Source organism: Bos javanicus, chromosome 10 (genome assembly GCF_032452875.1).
Source record: "Bos javanicus breed banteng chromosome 10, ARS-OSU_banteng_1.0, whole genome shotgun sequence".
NCBI classification, from domain to species: Eukaryota; Metazoa; Chordata; class Mammalia; order Artiodactyla; family Bovidae; genus Bos; species Bos javanicus.
In genome coordinates, this window is record NC_083877.1 from 100,422,601 (window position 1) to 100,440,406 (window position 17,806).

Genomic DNA, 17,806 nt, shown 5'->3' on the forward strand with positions numbered 1-17,806 from the left:
TGCTTACTCTATGTACCATGTCTGTATCTTTGGAGAAAAGTGCTTCCCCATTTGTGAGCAGGTATGCTTGTTTATAAGCATTTATTGAACACTTGCATAGTGTTTACTATGTGCCAGGCATGTAACTGTGTATTAATCCTAGTAACTCACAAGGTAGGTGCTGGTTTTCTTGTGAGAAGCCTGGCCCAAGGTCCCATAGTTACAGGCTATGGACCCAGGAAACTTGGTTCCCAAGCTCATGTGTGCAATTTCTGAGCTGTCTTGACATATGAAAGGCTTCTCCGATGGCTCAGCAGTAAAGAATCCGCCTGCGATGCAGGAGATGCAGGAGACATGGGTTCAATCCCTAGGTTGGGAAGATCCTCTGGAGGAGGAAATGGCTACCCACTCCAGAATTTTTGCCTGGAAAATCCCATGGACAGAGGAGCCTGGCGGGCTTCAGTCCATGGGGCTGTAAAGAGCTGGACCTGAGCGAGCGCGGCACAGTCTGACACATGAAGGAGGGCGTGCCCACCAGCTCTCTCTCAATCCTCTGGCAAGCCTTGACGTTCATAGTTCTTTTTTGCTACCTGAGAGGTGACTTAGGGTCAGAGGCCTAAGCCGTGCACACAAGGTGGCCCAGGCCCAGGGGAGCTGCTGCGGCCTGCAGCTGAGAAGCCGCCCCTAGTTCACGAATGGAGGAAATCGTAGGCTCCGTTTCCCAAGAGATCCAGAAACAGTTCTTCCGGGGCTATAACTCTTCCATTCAAATGTATTCTCTGCAAGGGATTTCACTGGAGAGGCAGCAGAAGACACACGCGTGAAACTTGGAGAAGTGAGAGCAGTTACTCTGAGGATAACCTGTCTTAAGGACTCCCCGCCTAGGCAAATTTAAAAATAAGCGGGTTTCCAATGTCTAAGGATGGGCTGATCCCTGAAGTTACTGAGTAAAAAGTCAACACGGCAAAGTCAATTACACTATTGACAGATACTCTTACAAGGAGATTTCACATCATAATTACATGCAAAGGAACCCAGCAAATACAAGCTGTGTAGTGATCAGCTAATAAAAGTAACACTTCATCTATGTCAATAACACTTTCAGAGTTAAGACAAACAAACATGGCCTTTGGCACTCAGCAGAGGGGGAAAAAAAACCACAACACATCCCCGAAAGACAAATAGTTTCACTTAAGGAGAAGCTGCTTCGACTCGCACAGAAGACCTGTCACACAAAGCAGGGTAGGAAACAGGTCTTCAGGGGGCGCTAATGACCTCTGCCCTCCTGCCTGCCCTGCTGAGCGGATGGGGCGGCGGGAGCCCCTCAGGGACCCCTGGTCACTGCCACGTGGTCTGGCAGAGGACGCCTGCTGCTGTTCTGGTCTCTGCTGGGCTGTTTTCCCCTTAACCTCAGCTAACCTAGGTTCACCTGACACACGGCCAAGTTAAAAAAGGAAAAGAATTTCGATTACAATGAACGTGAGAGCACAGAACAGGACTTTCCCCCCCAGCAGCTCTTGATGGGCTTTACAAGGCCTCCTGCAAATGCCCACGTGGTTATGTTTCCGTTCATTTTTCCTGAAGGCTCGTGCCACCTATCTGCCAGGCACTTAGGCCATAAGGAAGGAAAAGGTCTTATAAGCGAGGGTCCCTGACTTTCTGCAGCCTTCCTCTCCCTGAAGTCTCTTAAAACTGAGGCGGAAAGTGCAGAGCTGGTATTGGGATGATGGCTAACACACCGTGGTCTTCTCTCTGTTTGGGCAAACGGGAGCTTGTCTCTACACACTGCGGCTGTTCGTTTTACCGAGAGGATTCTGCTGGGACCTCCGGTGTCGCCGGGGAAGCGCGCTGCTCCGGGCTGCGTGCTTCTGGAGAGGACGGGCACGCAGAGCTACAGCCCCTGGGCCCAGGCCGCCCGCAGTGCTCCGCGCCGGGCCACCTGTCTGAGCCCGCCTGGCTCTGCCCTCCCGAGTCTGGGATGGGTGGGGGAAGGGCCGTGACCCCTCCCCTGTGCCCTGTTTCTGCGTCCCCCAGACATGCCTCTCCCCCTTGAAGCAGCAGTCTGTCCTACAGGAGCTGCCAAATCGAGTCTGTGATTCCTCCGGTGCCTGCAGGCCCCACTTCTTCATATGCCCGGAGAGGTGTGTGCACCATTAGGAGCCTTCTCCCTAGAGACCCCTCTGGTCCTTCCACCAGTCCCTCCTCTGAACTCAGTGTCTCCTCCTAAGAGGCCTGGATCGCAGCCCCGGCCACTCCTGGGAGCTCTGAGACCCAGCCTCGAGGGGCAATCATTCAAACCTCACCGGAGGGGATGTGGCCGCTTCCTGCAGTTGTTCCCTCTTTAACACCCTGAGTTCTCTTCCAGTCGCCTGGTTAATAACTTTCTACCTGGCTAACGGTTCTTTATTTTGAAGTCTCCCTGTTCGAGTCCCTAGCGTGGCTTCTGTCTCTCCCAGCTGGACCTGAAGGACGCACACGTCCAGCCCCGGAACCTGCTTGTGGTCTTTTACTGCGGCAGGAGCCTAAGTGAGGTGTTGGCTGGGATGGATGAGTAGCAACTCTTTGACCACGAATAGGATATCATTGTCTTGCTGTAGTGCTACCGATAACATCACCAATTCAATGGACATGAACTTGGGCGAATTCCAGGAGATGGTGAGGGGAAGGGAGGCCTGGTGTGCTGCAGTCCATGGGAATCACCAAGAGTCAGACACGACTTAGCAACTGAACAACACAACGCTATGTTACCTTCTAACCAAAATATAACCAGTTTAAAAAAACTAATATTTTACATAATACCTCCAGAGGGTACTAATCACCAAAAGTCAGCAATCACATATGTCGTGAGGGTAATAAAATGAGGAGGCAGCTCCTGCTGAAAGCCAGGTCCGTCGCAGGCCTCCTTTCCCTCTGCCTGGCTCTTCCCTTCTCCCAGGGAATGGCTAGAGTCACAGGGAGAACTCCGTTTGCTTAAAAAGGCACTGAAAAGATGCTGAGGACAATAAGCTGACGTCTACGCTTAGTGTCTGCACATGAAAGGAGATCTTCATGGCAAGCGAGAGGAGTCTGCGGCCTTCCCAACCAGAAAGGTACATGAGGAGGGTAGGCAGAAGAGATTCTGAGAACAAATAGGAGACGGAGTATGTCTCTCTCATAATGTGAGGCCAAGGCATAGCTATTTTGGCTCGAAGGAAGAGGCTTACCTTTCATGAACTGAAGGTCGTAAATGACTGATCTCAAGACATCTAAGAAAGATATGGGAGAAGCACAAGAAAAAGAACCTTTCCACACTTCTGGAAAGTATGGCCATGTCTGCTTAGCAGAAATGATAACTCAGTGCTTTACCATACAATTACTACTCTAATTCCTACCAACTTCCCTCCTTAGTAGGTTCCAAATACTAGCATCTGCCCTGAAGATACGACTGCAAGGAAATCCAATCAGTCCATCCTAAAAGAAATCAACCCTGACTATTCATGGCTTCCCTTGTAGCTCAGTCAGTAAAGAATCTGTCTGCAATGCAGGAGACCTGGGTTTGATCTCTGGGTTGGGAAGATCCCCTGGAGAAGGAAATGGCAACCCACTCCAGTATCCTTGCCTGGAAAGTCTGATGGACAGAGGAGCTTGGTGGGCTGCAGTCCATGGGGTCACAAAGAGTCGGGCATGATTGAGTGACTAACACTTACTTACTTATTCATTGGAAGGACTGATGCTGAATCTGAAGCTCTAATACCTTGGCCACCTGATGTGAAGGACTGACTCATTGGAAAAGACCCTGATGCTGGGAAAGATTGAAGGTGGGAATAGAAGGGGATGACAGAGCATGAGATGGCTGGATGGCATCACCAACTCGATGGACATGAGTCTGAGTAAACTCTGGGAGTTGGTGATGGACAGGGAGGCCTGGCATGCTGTAGTCCATGGGGTTGCAAAGAGTCGAACATGACTTAGCGCCTGAACAACAACTCTGGCAAAAGCAGTTGGTTTGCTGGGAGGATTAAAAGACACAAGTGAGGCATTTCCCTGGCGTCCCGGGGTTAAGACTTGCGCTTCCAGTGCAGGGGAAGTGTGTTGCATCCTTGGTCAGAGAACTAAGATCCTGCACACGCAGCCAAAAGATAATATAGACAAACGAAACCACGAGTGAGCGGAGAACCTCCACGTGGTTGATGCCCATCACAGAGCCTGAGCATGCAGTTCCCTCAAGCCCCAGTTAACAGACTTCCGGGGATGGTTTTCTTTGGGACACGAAACACTATGAAAGCGAAATGGCCTTGAGGCGTGAACGTGATCCAGAAGTGCTGCAAAGAAGCTGGGATGCGGTGCTGTGAAGGGACGCAGCCCAGCACGGCAGGTCTCTTCTGAACAAGCCATCGGGGCCCAGCGCTGAGCGTGTGACGAGGCCTCAGCCAAGCCAGCGGGACCCAGCCCTTGTCCTCAGCAAGCAAACCAGAGGACAGAGGAGGACGCACACAGCGCCACCCACCAAAGGCCACGCCCAAAGCAAGGGGTTACGCGTGCCAAGAAAAGAGGACTGCTCTGAGGCTGACTCAGAGGCCTGTTCAGAAAAGCCTGGGGAAAGGATCATTTTTGTGACGGGCTGAGAAGGAGGTGCTGCTCTCCACGTGGAGGCGGAGGGAGATCTACACAGAGGAAACCGCAGGACAAGATGGGCCAACCCTGCATCATCTGGAGAACAAGTCTGGCTGGAGGAGATGGGAGGGCCGGCGGGGCGTCAGGGTGAGACGGCGGGAGTCGACGGGGACGCTTCTGCAAACAGCTGGGGAGGCACACTGTAGGAAACCAGCCTGGTGACGGCTGTCGGGAGGGCGGGGGTGGGCAGGGGGAGGCACTCCCACTGGGGCACGCAAGGCTCCCTCCTGGGCAAGCGATGGGCCCTCCCCTGGGGCTGGCAGAGGAGCTGAGAAGGGTGGAGGAAAGAAACTTCCCAAGGAGGAGTCCACGAGGTTGGGCGGCTGAGCTGACTCTCGGGAGTGAGGGGGCTGACACCACCTGGTATTTACAGGCCACTTGCCGGAGCACTTTTCACACCTGCCTTTTTTGCACGTTTCATTGCAAGCCTTCCCAGGAGGCAGAGGAGCTTCATGGACGAGGGAACTAACCCACAGAGGTCAGACATGCCCCCAGAGAGAAAGGGCTGGGTCTGGAGGTCGACCAGTTAGCCCAGAATCTAATGCCTACCCTGCCCACCGTTTCCTTCTGCTCACTTTACCCCCACCTTCTCAGAATAGAGCAACTTCACTGCCATTTTGCTTCATCTCATCTGCAAAGAGACCAGGGTAATTTGACAGCCCAAGAAGGAGAAGCTGGCACCTAGATTGGGTCCTCAGGAGCTCCTTTAACGCCTTAAGACACCCAAGCTATTTCCGCCCTGACCACGCAGAGGCTGGTCTTCCCCGGCCCCCAGCAGGGCCCCTTACCTCACAGCCGCTGTCATCCCAATGGGCGTGACTGGCAACGGCCGGACCCCGGGGAACAGGCCTCGGCTCAGAACCCGCGTTCCGTTCTGCATCACTCCTGGAGGAACTGGAAAAGCAAAGAGACACCACACATGAATCCCTCTGTGGAGACTTCTGTTCCCAGTCAGAAATTTTGGATACACCAGAGAAAGAGAGAGGGAGGGAGACAGGGAGAGAAAGAAGAGATACTCATAGGTACAGAGAGCAAGCAGAGAGAGAACACACACACACACACACACACACACGGGGGTGACAGATAGAAAGAGAATATCAACAGAGCAAGACAGAAAGAGAGAAAGATACCACACCTCAAGAGAGAGATTTAGTCAAGTCAAATCAATAGCTTATGATTGATGCCTTGGTTAAAAAAAAAAAAAAAGTGGGCTGCAAATATTATTTTCCTGCATTTATTACATATAAGCTTTTATCTCTAGGCAGACCCTTTTGGTCTCAAGAATCTGACGCCATCTTGAGCAAACAAATCATTTTCCTCACGCTTCTCCGGCCATGGTCAGAACTGGGAATATCTTTCTAAGAGTCCTTAGTCCAGGAAGGGGAAAAGCAAAAAACAAAAAACCAGCCAGAAGAACAGCAGAGCCGATTTCACAAGCTCCTCGGCACCTCAGCGCTCACAACATCTCGTGAGCATCCTCACACCCGACTCGGCGGGGCGTGCGGGGCCGTCGGAGGCGGGCTCCGTCTCGGAAGCACACGGCCCCTCTGACGCCCGCCTGCTCCTGCCCTGGAGCTCCCTCTCAGCAGACGTCCCGGGCGCTCTCTCGTCACCCGGGTCTCCTAGACACACTCAGCCCGCGTTACTCCTGGGCCAACCTTCTTGTCAGGGACCATCAGACGCTGCCCGAGCTGCGTGTAACTCACAATGGCCCCCCACGGATCTGAGTTTTTATACAACAGGGGGATCAGAAGCAACCCCCGAGAGTCAATCTTTCTTGACCTCCCAAACAGCAGTTTCTTCTGGTTCACGCTACTGTTCTCCCAGCAGCATCAACACTCCTCCACACGTCTGCCTAGGGGCCAGGCATGCATCCTGCGTGACCACGCTGACAGAGGGCTTGTACACCTGGGCTTTAACCCGTTCTTCTGGTAGGACTTTGTGAGGGCTCACGGAATCTACTTTTCCTTCTCTGAACCATGTTCTCGAAGACCCTTTCCGTCTCTAGCATCCTAGAGTCCCCAGCCTTGGCCCAGACTCATCCAAGGGCAGGGTGGACAGATTGTGCTTTCTCAAACACAGACCTAACCAAAAAGTCTACAAAATCATACCTTCAAAAATGAAAACCACTCTAAATATTAAGTTTTTTAAAAAGTCAATAAATTTATATATATGTATATATATATTTTTTTGATGTGGAGTATTTTAAAAGTTTTTGGTTGTTTCAGCTGCCAGACCTGAGGGGTCTTAGCTCCCAAATAGGGGTCAAACCTGTACCCACTGCACTGGAAGGCAAAGTCTTAAACAGTGGATCACCAAGGAAGTCCCTAGACATTAAATGTTTAAAAGCTGATACTATTTGTGAGGAACGACTACGCTTCCCAAAAGACACGGCACATACTTTTTAACTCCTGTAATTTCAGGTCTCTAAGAGCAGATTTATGTAAATACTCTAAACCTTAAGTCAGGTCTTTCACATTGGACGAATGTCTACTCTAGAACGTGGGATAAAGTTATAGACTGACTCCCTGGGCAGCTCCTGCTAGTATCCTCTGCCACATCTCATCCAGGTTTGTGTAAGGTCCCCGTTACTAGGCTGTACAAAAGGTGGGACAGGAGACGAATGGAAACTGGCGCCTGAAGTCATCACTAGCACAGCTGGGGCTCGAGAAGCCCCCGTCTGCTCCCACACTTAATCGTGCAGGTAGGCTGAACTAGACCAGGAACTTCTACCCGTCACTTAACAGTCAGCCTGATTTCAGGTATTAGGTCGTCTGAGGTAGGGGACTCACCAAATACCTTAAAAGCATGAAACCTGTTATGATGTGATATTGCAAATAATTATCATGGTGTGCTTAGTTGATGAGTTCTACTTTGGCCACCTCATGCGAAGAGCTGACTCATTGGAAAAGACTCTGATGCTGGGAGGGATTGGGGGCAGGAGGAGAAGGGGACAACAGAGGATGAGATGTCTGGATGGCATCGCTGACTCGATGGACGTGAGTCTCAGTGAACTCCGGGAGCTGGTGATGGACAGGGAGGCCTGGCGTGCTGCGATTCATTGGGTCGCAAAGAGCGGACACGACTGAGCGACTGAACTGACTGGAACTCTAGCAGAGTGCCCGGAATTTAAATCTACCCAAATTATCGAACAACTTTGTATAAATCTACAAGACAGCGTGGTATATGCGTAAGTGCAGACCTACAGATCCACGGAACAAAAAAGAATCCAAGAGACTCACGTGTATGCGGTCAACTGATTTTTGACAAATACGCAGACAACGGGGGAAAGAAGGTTAGAACAATGAGATCCACTTGAACAATAATGAACCTTGGTCCTAACCTCATACCAAATAGGAAAACTAATTAGGAATGCATCATAGAGCTAAATGTAAGGACTAAAGTTACAAAACTTCTGGAAGAAAATACAGGAGGAGAAATACCAGTAATTCCAGAGGACAGACATACGTATAAACCAGGACTCTGGTGTTCAAAGACGGATGCTTCAGGTGGAGGTTATTTTTGGTTTGTCTCTGTGTTTTGGGGATTGTGGGAAACGGTTTTTCAATCATTTTGCTGTGCGGTATCTCTTCAAAATGGTCAGTATTTAATGTATCAGTCACTAGGGATCTCATCTAGAACATCAAGCAGATCTGATAGAACAGTACTCCCCCAAAACAACTTAAATATTTAAAATCTATACCACAGTTATAATTCAATCAGTAAAAAAGGATTATAGTCTCATAACAGGTTGTACCAATTAATGGATTAAATTACCAAGTACCTGTCTACACATTAGATGAAGAGGACACAGGGTCCCCCCAGCTAGGTGGGACAGACAGAGAATTGAAGAGACAACGAAAACATACTGTAGCAAGTGCTGGGCCAGCGGGCCCACAGGCGCGAAGGACGGAGACGGCTAACCCCAAACAAAGGCCATCTGGGAGGCCTTCCTGTAGGAAGTGCCGCTGACGTTAGTATTCAAAGGCACACACCAGGCCTGGAAGTGATGAAAAGCATAATGTGCGTAAGAACTAAAAACTAATTTTGACAAAGCATATCATCCTAGCAGGAATGAGATGCATCTATCTACACCTCATCCCTGGTGGCTCAGATAGTAGAGAATTCGCCTGCAATGCAGGAGACCTGGGTTTGATCCCTGGGTTGGGAAGATTCCCTGGAGAAGAGAATGGCAACCCCCTCTGGTATTCTTGCCTGGAGAATCCCATGGACAGAGGAGCCGAGTGGGCTACAGTCCATGGATGGGGCTGCAAAGAGTCAGACACGACTGAGCAATTAAGCCTTTCACTTTCACTATGGCTACTGGGAAAACCACGGAAGGGCTGTGAGCAGGGAGGTGGTCTCTAGCCTGGCGGCTGAGAGCCAGACTCTGGTGCCACACGAGCCGCTTCTGTGTCCTGTCGGCATCCTTCACTGCCTGTGTCTCCTGACGAGCTCCTTAAGTAAGAAGAGGACTCACAGTATTGACCTCTCGGAGTATTTAGAGGTTTACCTGAATAAAGGCACGGCTGTTCTGAAAACAGATGTGGGTCGTCAATCTCAGTATCACCCGTGCGCTCAGCACCCCCAGAGGCGCCCTGGAGCGGCCCGCGAGAACAGATGAGACAAAGCTGGACGGGGTCGGAAGCCCCTGGCCACCATGCGCTCACGGCACTTCTGTTCCCCGTGTGCAAATCACTTCAGTCACTCCTGTGGCAAAACACCCAGAGTACCTGAAGTCCTGCGACAAAGACTAGGGAGCCCCGGAGACGAAGCAGGAGGACTGAGCCCCGGGCACACGTTCCCTGGCCGGGCACAGCCCTGCAGTCATCTGGCCATCAGAGGAGACGCAGCCCCGCCTGTACCCAGAGCCCTCTGCCCGAGTGGCTGGAGCCTCCGATCACCAGCGGCTCACCCGGTGTGAAGGAGACAGAGAGGAGGTCAGCGCTCACCAAGCAGCTACTGGACACGGCTCGCTCCACTCCCTGTCTCATTAAGCTCCAGGGAAGAAGCCTCTTGTGTGCTCACACACGGCCTCTGTCCAAAGTCTTGCCCCACCACAAGCCCTGTGGCTTTGGGCGAGTGCCTTACCCTTCTGCACCTCTGTTTTCTCACCTACAAAGGAGGCATGAAAGCACCTCAGAGCATCGTTTTGAAGATAAAACAAGACAAAGCACACAGCTAGCCCAGTGGCTGGCCGGCTCTGTGGCTCACCGTCACCAAGGTCACCGTGTTCATCCTCCGCCATTGCGCCTCCCCTCACCAGCGCCCTCTCACTCATCATCTCTAAGGCACAGGATTTAACGCGGTCAGGACATGCAGAAATTCTTTCAGTCTATTAGGCTTTTTGTAGCCCTCCCTAACTCTGCTTCCCTGGTGGCTCAGCCGGTAAAGAATCCACTTGCAATGCGGGACACTCCAGTTCAATTCTTGGGTCGGGAAGATCTGCTGGAGAAGGGTTAGGGTTAGGGTTAGGGTTAGGAGAAGGGAAAGGCTACCCACTCCAGTATTCTTGGGCTTTTCTTGTGGCTCAGCTGGTAAAGAATTCGCCTGCAATGCAGGAGACCCTGGTTCGATTCCCGGGTTGGGAAGATCTCTTGGAGAAGGGATAGGCTACCCACTCCAGTATTCTGGCCTGGAGAATTCCATGGACTGTATAGTCCATGGGGTTGCAAAGAGTCGGATACAACTGAGTGACTCTTACTTCACGAACTGTACTCGCCCACAAAGACATCTTCCTGGTTAATGCACTGTATTCACTTCACAGAGATGCTCAGGGACGGTTTCCCTGCAGCATGAAAAGGCCTTCCCTGAGCTGTTTCTGGAAACTGGCGACCCCGCTGGCGTGCACCTGAGGTTCTCCCTTGGACCCTGGTGCACACTCTCACAGGAGCTGCTGCAGGATGCTGCCCCCCCCAAGCCCAGCTTCCCAGTGCTTGCCTTGGGCAGCTCCTCACCGGGGGCGGACGTGCCCCTCTCTGCCCCCGGCGGCCGGTGACTCTTAACTGCTCCCACCCTTGTCTCTTGTCTCCCTTCTGTCTCCACACCCGGGTGTCTAGAATGTGGCTTCTGAGAGATGAATCCCGGCCAGTCTAACATGGCTGAGTAAGGCATTCCCAAGTCGACTTTTTGAGTCTGGATCTGGAGACAGGGTCAGTGCCCCTGGCCCTTCGCTTCTCAGCACATCTCCTTCCCTTCATTTTCTCTGTGTTTCCCCCAACGCGTATCAACACACGTAAACCCAGGGCGCCTACCCAACCTGCAGAAATTAAACCTGGGCTCCAGCTAGAGAAGAGATGTCATAAGAAACTGGATATTTAAGATCAACCTCAAACTCAGATTTGTGGCTTCTCACTAAATCAACTAAAAAAAAAAAAAAAAAATCACACCCCACCTGTCCAGCAGCATCCTTTTCTGCTACATCATTTAAATATTTAGCTCTTCACATGGAAGTCTGCTCAATACTCTAATAACCTACATGCGAGAAGAACTTGAAAAGAACAGATACATTTGCATGTGCAACCGGGCCACTGTGCTGTGCACCGGAGCCCAGCATTGTGGACCAACTCCTCCAACAGAAGATGCTCTTTCAAATTGGCTCTTCCAGGAGGGAAGGCTGGCGTTATGTCTGAGACTCTCAAATCCTGGGACAAGGTGCCAAGGACATCAACACTTTGTCTTATACAATGACCCTCAACTTTTATCCATCAAGAAAGCGGCCCTCACACACACACAGATCAAATCAAGCAGTACCTTTCACTGTAATCCAAATGTGATCACTTCCAGAACCGAAATAAAACAAGTGGATGGCACAAGAGACACTTTCCTCTGCGCTCCGCCCGCCCCGGCTGCCTCAGCACCCCTCCCGACATTCAGTTTCCTTAATTTTCGCAGCTTCTAAAATTAACCTCTGAGCTCCGACTGCTGCGTTGGAGAGCAGCCCGGGCTAAGCTAGCAGAGGCCATAAGCTGAGCAGCAGGTGATTCGATAATCCTTCCCTTTCCTAGGACTGGCCCTTCCGCCCGCTTCCTTGCAAAGATGCTGGGAGGGCTGAGAGGAGGGAGCCCACTTCCTGGTGCCGCTACACGCATTCCAGCTCTGGGGGGAGGGGGTGCTGAGGGCCTCCCCCCGCACCACGAACACTCCCACCCCGACCCCATTCTGTTGTTTTGTTCATAATCTAGAGTTTCTCTCTGGGAACATTCCAACCAGGCATGATGTCAGCCTTTGCAGATGAGTGGGCTTCCCTGGTAGCTCAGTGGGTAAAGAATCCGCCTGCAATGGAGGAAGGAGACCTTGGTTCGATTCATGGGTGGGGAAGATCCACTAGAGAAGGGAAAGGCTACCCACTCCAGTGTTCTTGGGCTTCCCTGGTGGCTCAGCTGGTAAAGAATCCATCTGTAATGTGGGAGACCTGGGTTTGATCCCTGGGTTGGGAAGATCCCCTGGAGAAGGGAGTGGCTACTCACTCCAGTATTCTGGCCTGGAGAATTCCATGGACTGTATACTCCGTGGGGTCAAAAACAGTCTGACATGACTGAGCAACTTTCACTTCATTTGAAGATGAGTAATGGTGCTTAGACTTCTGACTTAATAACAGTTCCTCTACTGGGGTCAAAGGTGACTCACAGGGCTCGTCAGAGGAGAACTGCAGAGCAGGTAGTTAAGTAGACGTGTGTGTGTGTGTGTGTGTGTGTGTGTCTGTCTGTGTGTCTGTGTGATTCGCAGTGTGTACGCGGGCTCAGAGCTGACTCTTCACAACCCAATGGACTGTAGCCCACCAGGCTCCTCTGTCAGCGGAATTTCCCAGGCAAGAATCCTGGAGTGGGCTGCTATTTCCCGACCCAGGGACCAAGCATGAGTCTCTTCCGTCGCCTGCACTGGCAGACGGGTTCTTTACCACTGCGCCATCTGACAAGACCAGTGTGGCCACGCCAGAGCAGGTGAGACGTGGAATTCAGATTGAGCTGCGTTCTAAGCACACTGGATTTCAAAGACTCAATATGAAAAAGAGGATGTAAAATATTTCATTAATACCGTAAAATAATACTGATAACATTTTGCAGGCCGATTCTTTATCACTGGAGCCACCTAGGAAGCCTTAATTAGAATCGAGAAGCTAGAATTAATCTACAGAGCCTTAATTTTTTTTTTTTTTGGCAGGGGAGAGGGATGTGGATAGATTTGACCAGAAGCACAATCCAAAGCTCAGGAGGCAATGAGGCAGCGGTGTCCTGCCTGGATTTTCCTGGAAGCCATGTCCCGCAGAGCCCCTGAGACGTGATGGCACGCCTCGTGGAAGGCTCCCCACACCGCGACCGGACCGAGCCAGAAAGAGAGAACATTCCCTCTGGTGCTGCGGGGGAGGCAACGCTGCAGGCTGAGGTTCTGATGAGCTCGGCGCGCACAGCCACCCCACGGAAGCGAAGTGTCAGTGTGCAGGGAGGAGCTGAGGGCCCATGGGGAGGGAGCTAAGGGGCACAGGTGCAGTGGACACTCCCACGGCAGGAGGGGGCCTCCTCCTGACGGGGCTTCTGCCACCTTCTGGAGACGGCTCCCAGCCTGTGGCCAGTCTGCCCGTAGGAAGGATGAGAGGGCAGGACCTCAGCGGCCTGGGGCCCGGGATGGCTTCAGAAAAGCGAGGACAAAGGCGAGACCTTAAACCGCCCAGACCGGCCTCTGCCTGCTGCACAGTGCCAGGGGCAGACGGACGGGGTGGGGCCCCGCTCACACGGGGGCGTTGAACCTGGGAGGCTGTCAACAGCAGCCCGCGAGAATGACGCTCCGGTAACAGACAGGCCATGGGCCTGCGCAGGCAGCAGGAAGGCAAGACCCCAAACCTAGGGGACACACGCGCACACACACCCCGAGGCAGGCTGCCCACTCCCCACCAGCGCCCCGGTGTCTGCTGCCTTTGAGTCTTTTGGCTAAAGGATCAGTTTAGTTCAGTTCAGTTCAGTCGCTCAGTCATGTCTGACTCCCTGCGACCCTATGAACCGCAGCACGCCAGCCCTCCCTGTCCATCACCGACTCCCAGAGTTTACCCAAACTCATGTCCATTGAGTTGGTGATGCCGTCCAATCATCTCATTCTCTGTTGTCCCCTTTTCCTCCCGCCCTCAGTCTTTCTCAGCATCAGGGTCTTTTCCAGTGAGTCAGCTCTTCGCAGCAGGTGAGCAAAGTGACTAAGGGATCACCTCCCACCGTTTCCAGGCTTTGGGCAAAGCCGGCAGGGTCGGGCACAGTGGCTTCTGTGCTGTATGTCCGGGATGGTCTCCCTTCGGGAGGTGAGGTCCTGCCTCACATCCCAAACAAGAAATGTCAGGTTGGGAGGCAAAGGGAGAGCAAAGCATGGAAGAGCTAACTGCAGAGAGTCCTGGTGTCGGGACACAAACTGACTGCGCTTCTTAGGAGGCTGAGGGGGGGATGCCTGGGGGCCCCCCAAGTGCAGGAACGGACGCTCACCTCCTTTTGACGGCCCTGCTCCAATCTTGGGGGCTTCTCACCCACTGGCTATGCCCTAGCTGGATTTCCAGGGGATCTGATGAGGCTTGGGGTCAGACAGGAAGGTGAATATAAAGCTGATGCGCTACCCTCTGCCCAGTCACTAAACTGACTTCTCTGCTGTCTCCTTCCACGACTTCCATGGGCTGCCCAGTCCCTTCCTACCAGGACGCTAGAGCCTGCTCCTGGCAGGCTCACCAGGGCTGTGGCTGGGCTTCTCACAGTAGTCAGAGCTAGGTGGGCAAGCCCTACATGACGCCACAGCTTCACGTGAACATGGAGCTGTGAAAACTCAAGTTCAGCATTTCAACACGCGTAAGACTGCGGACACCTGAGAAAATGTTACAATATGTGTTACAGTAAGGGAAAGGGGAGCAGTTCATTTAGCCATGAGAACGCTAAAAACAATTAACTTCTTAACTCGTCAGGATCAACCCTTTTCCTTTTTTATCTGTGATGAGGAATCTAGAGATAATGGATCTTTATAAAACTGTCCAGGATCTGTTAATGACCAATCCCCTTGCCTTTCCTCGATTAACTCCTTTATTCCTGTTCATCAAAATAATTTCTTTAAACCAACGATCACTGTGGGCAGTGACTGGTACGAAGGAAGGTACCCAAACCTTATGCAGCTCTGATCAAGTCAGTACACTTGCCCTGTGATGAATTATCCAACTTGATTTCAGAAAAGTGTTTCAGACCGTACTACTCTCTTCCTGCAAGAGTCATCTGAGAACCGAGTTCTTTTTTTTTTTTTACTTCCGTGTAACTTCAAACATCCTTTAAAACCCACACTATAGGTTAACTGCTAGTTACAGGACTGCATTGGCTCTGCGTCTGCTTAGCAGTGGTGATTCCATCTCGGAGGTGTGGGCAGCCTTTATTTCAATGGCCAGCAGGCTGAGCTCAGCAAAGAGAGAATGAGGATTCTTTCCCTTCAGGATCAAGTAACCTCAGCCTTCAAGTAACCGCAGCCTTTGGCAGAGAGGTGACCGTCCTGAGAACGCCTGGCTGTGTCTCTTGGGTTTTTTAAACCAAGGAACAGGGGTGGAAGGATGGAGCCAATTTCCTAAAGCTGCTGCTAGAACTCGACATCAGACAGCTGGGGAGGGTCTGGGAACAGATGTTCTCCTGTGGGAGACTCCACAAGCTCCTGAAATGGGGGTCCCTTTGCTCAGCAGGCTGGGCAGTGCTCAGAACGAGGCAGGTGGGTATGGGAGGGGGTTGGCTGCGGCACGCCACGAGTCCACGCACAGCAAGGCGGAGACATCATTATCCTGCCAACGAGCCGAACAGGCCGCAGGGGCCAAGCTGGCTGTCCAAGCAACAGGCTTCCACCGGGAGAGGGACGTGGCCACCAGGAGGACAGGGGACACACATCTGCGTTTGGGTCATCGGTCATCACTGGGGGAGGAGACCATTCTAAAAACACGCTAGCTCCAGAGGTGGGGAGAAGACATTGGATGGTGCATGGAAGAGCAGTTCGAGGGAGGAAGCAAAGAGATGTCTTGGGCTTGGCCTTGCTGGAGGGCTGACAGGAGCCCTGCTTGGCGAAAGCAGCCCAGGCCTTCCGTCTGTGTGACCTCGTGCACAGGATGACACGGGGCAGGGGCACCCCGGTGTTGCCCTTTTGAGGCTGTTCCAAGCTCCTGCATAGGAGGAGGACGGGAGCCTGTTATTCATGAGGTCCCCCAGGGGAGAGGAATGTATGCAAATGGGTCCTGCTGAGTCCCGACTGTGAACTAGGCCCCTGCAGCCTCTTCTAGCAGAAACGACAGACTCCCAGCAACAGCTCCTGAAGGAGAAAGGGTCTGTTCTCTGGGACTCACTCCTGGTCCCCTTCCCTGCCCCCGAGTCTCAAGCCCTGAAATTATCTTAGCATTCTGTCATCTTGGAAACACACCTATGCATTCTCTACGCACGTGTATGGAATCACGCACTGTGGTAATTCAAAGTGATTCTCTAAGTTGGGGGGGCGGTCTGCTTGGGCATTAGTTCTTCCTACGGCCTGGTATGTACAGGAGAAGGTTAAGTTCACAAGCTGCGGTGCTGTAGGCTACAGAAGCATCTACTCACAACCTGCGTGTATCTCAGGGGGAGTATTCAAAAGCATCATGGCAGTGGCAGCGTCAATGTCAGGATCTGGAAAAATCAACCAATAAACAACATTATTTACAACGGGGCCGGTGTGTGCGTGTGTTCCTCCCCCTGCAAGTTACAGTTTATGAACGCAATAGAGACAAAAACCAAAAATTCAGGAACTTGGGTCTTCCACGGTTGGCCCAGTGGTTGAAGATCCACCTTCCAATGCAGGAGAATGAAGGTTCGATTTCCTGGTTGGCGAACTAAGATTCCACATGCCGTGGGGCAAGTGAGCCTGAGTGCCCACTTGTTACAACGGAAAGAAGTCCTCTCGCCCATTTATTACAATGGAAAGAAGTCCTCTCGCCACAATGAAGGACCCACACACGGCAACGAGGGATCCCTCGGGCTGCACCTAACACCCAGCACCGTCAAAAACAAAGAAACACATAAAGAACGCAGAGACTAGAGGAGCATTCCCAAAGGTGACTTTCTTCCCGTTTGGACGCGCAAAGAAGAACGCTGCTCTAGAAGGAGACTTAAGGGGCACGTCGGCGAGGCTTCCGGACGCAGCGTGGGTTCCTGTGCACGGCGCTCATTCTATCGTTTGCGCCGCGTGCTCCTGAGAAGCTGCTCATCTCCGCACCCGCTCAGCCCTTCCCCCTGGGGCGGAGGGGCAGGAGAGCGGGGATGACAACACGAAGTCCAGCCTCGGGAACCTCTAACGAGGCGGGGACGCTCACGGCATCAGAAGAGAAAGCACTAGTCACACCCACATCTAGGGGGACACTAACGGGACGTTCGGTTCTTTCCTTTCGTCAGCAGAACGTAAACCGCGTTTTATGAGGCTGTCACAGCAGTGGTGGAGGAGGTGAAGGCGTTAAACACACACACACACACACACACACACTTCAACTCTATAAAGAGAAAAAAATCACAGTTCTGATGGTGAACATACAACAGTTGTTTCCACATCTATTATTGCTTTTAATATGAGACCAAAAAAAAAAAATACTCATCACTTCATTGCTATCCGTCTGAAGAGGTTTCTGAATCCTTTCTGATCCACCGGTTGACAGATGGCTGCTTATATATAGACAGAAAAATATTATCCTTTTATAACTAAATTCATTTTCCTCTGAGAAACAGCAGCGCTGCTGCTATGGAGACGAAAGTCGCCATGGCAACGGTAAACAACCCCCAGGAACGGTCGCTGAATGGGCTGAAAGGAGCAGCTGCCCCGGCGGCGTCCCAGCTGCGCGGGGTGAAGCTCAGCCGCTCGGCGGGGAGCCACGCGACAGGCGCCGCCAAGCCCCATGCACATACAGGAGTCCACGGCCACAGCCTGTCCCTGGGGACCGCCACCTCCGTGTCCCCCCACCGGCGACGGACGACGGCGGGGGCCCCTCACGTGTCAGTTCTCGTACAAATTATACACCCCAAAATTCAATTCACTGCTGATGGCTCCATGGCACTTTATTTGGGGTTTTTATGCTAAAAAATGACTTAACCGTTTTTTTTAAAAAAGTACATTTTTCATAACTTTATAGGAGCAGTTTAATTCTAGGGAAGTAATGTGATGCAATATA

At 52.0% G+C, this 17,806-nt stretch overlaps 1 protein-coding gene across 9 annotated transcripts in view; it reads right to left on the reverse strand.

The window, feature by feature from the left end:
• FOXN3 (forkhead box N3) overlaps positions 1 to 17,806 on the reverse strand; it is a 437,687-nt gene that overhangs the window by 15,232 nt on the left and 404,649 nt on the right. For 8 of the 9 annotated variants that reach the window (XM_061429661.1, XM_061429665.1, XM_061429663.1 and 5 more), the window contains 2 exons: positions 16,212 to 16,277; positions 5,421 to 5,526 (listed from right to left, as the gene is read on the reverse strand). In XM_061429661.1, the coding sequence (XP_061285645.1) occupies positions 5,421 to 5,526; positions 16,212 to 16,277 (172 nt within the window). The remainder of the gene's footprint in view (positions 1 to 5,420; positions 5,527 to 16,211; positions 16,278 to 17,806) is intronic. The other variant, XM_061429669.1, reaches the window with a different exon arrangement.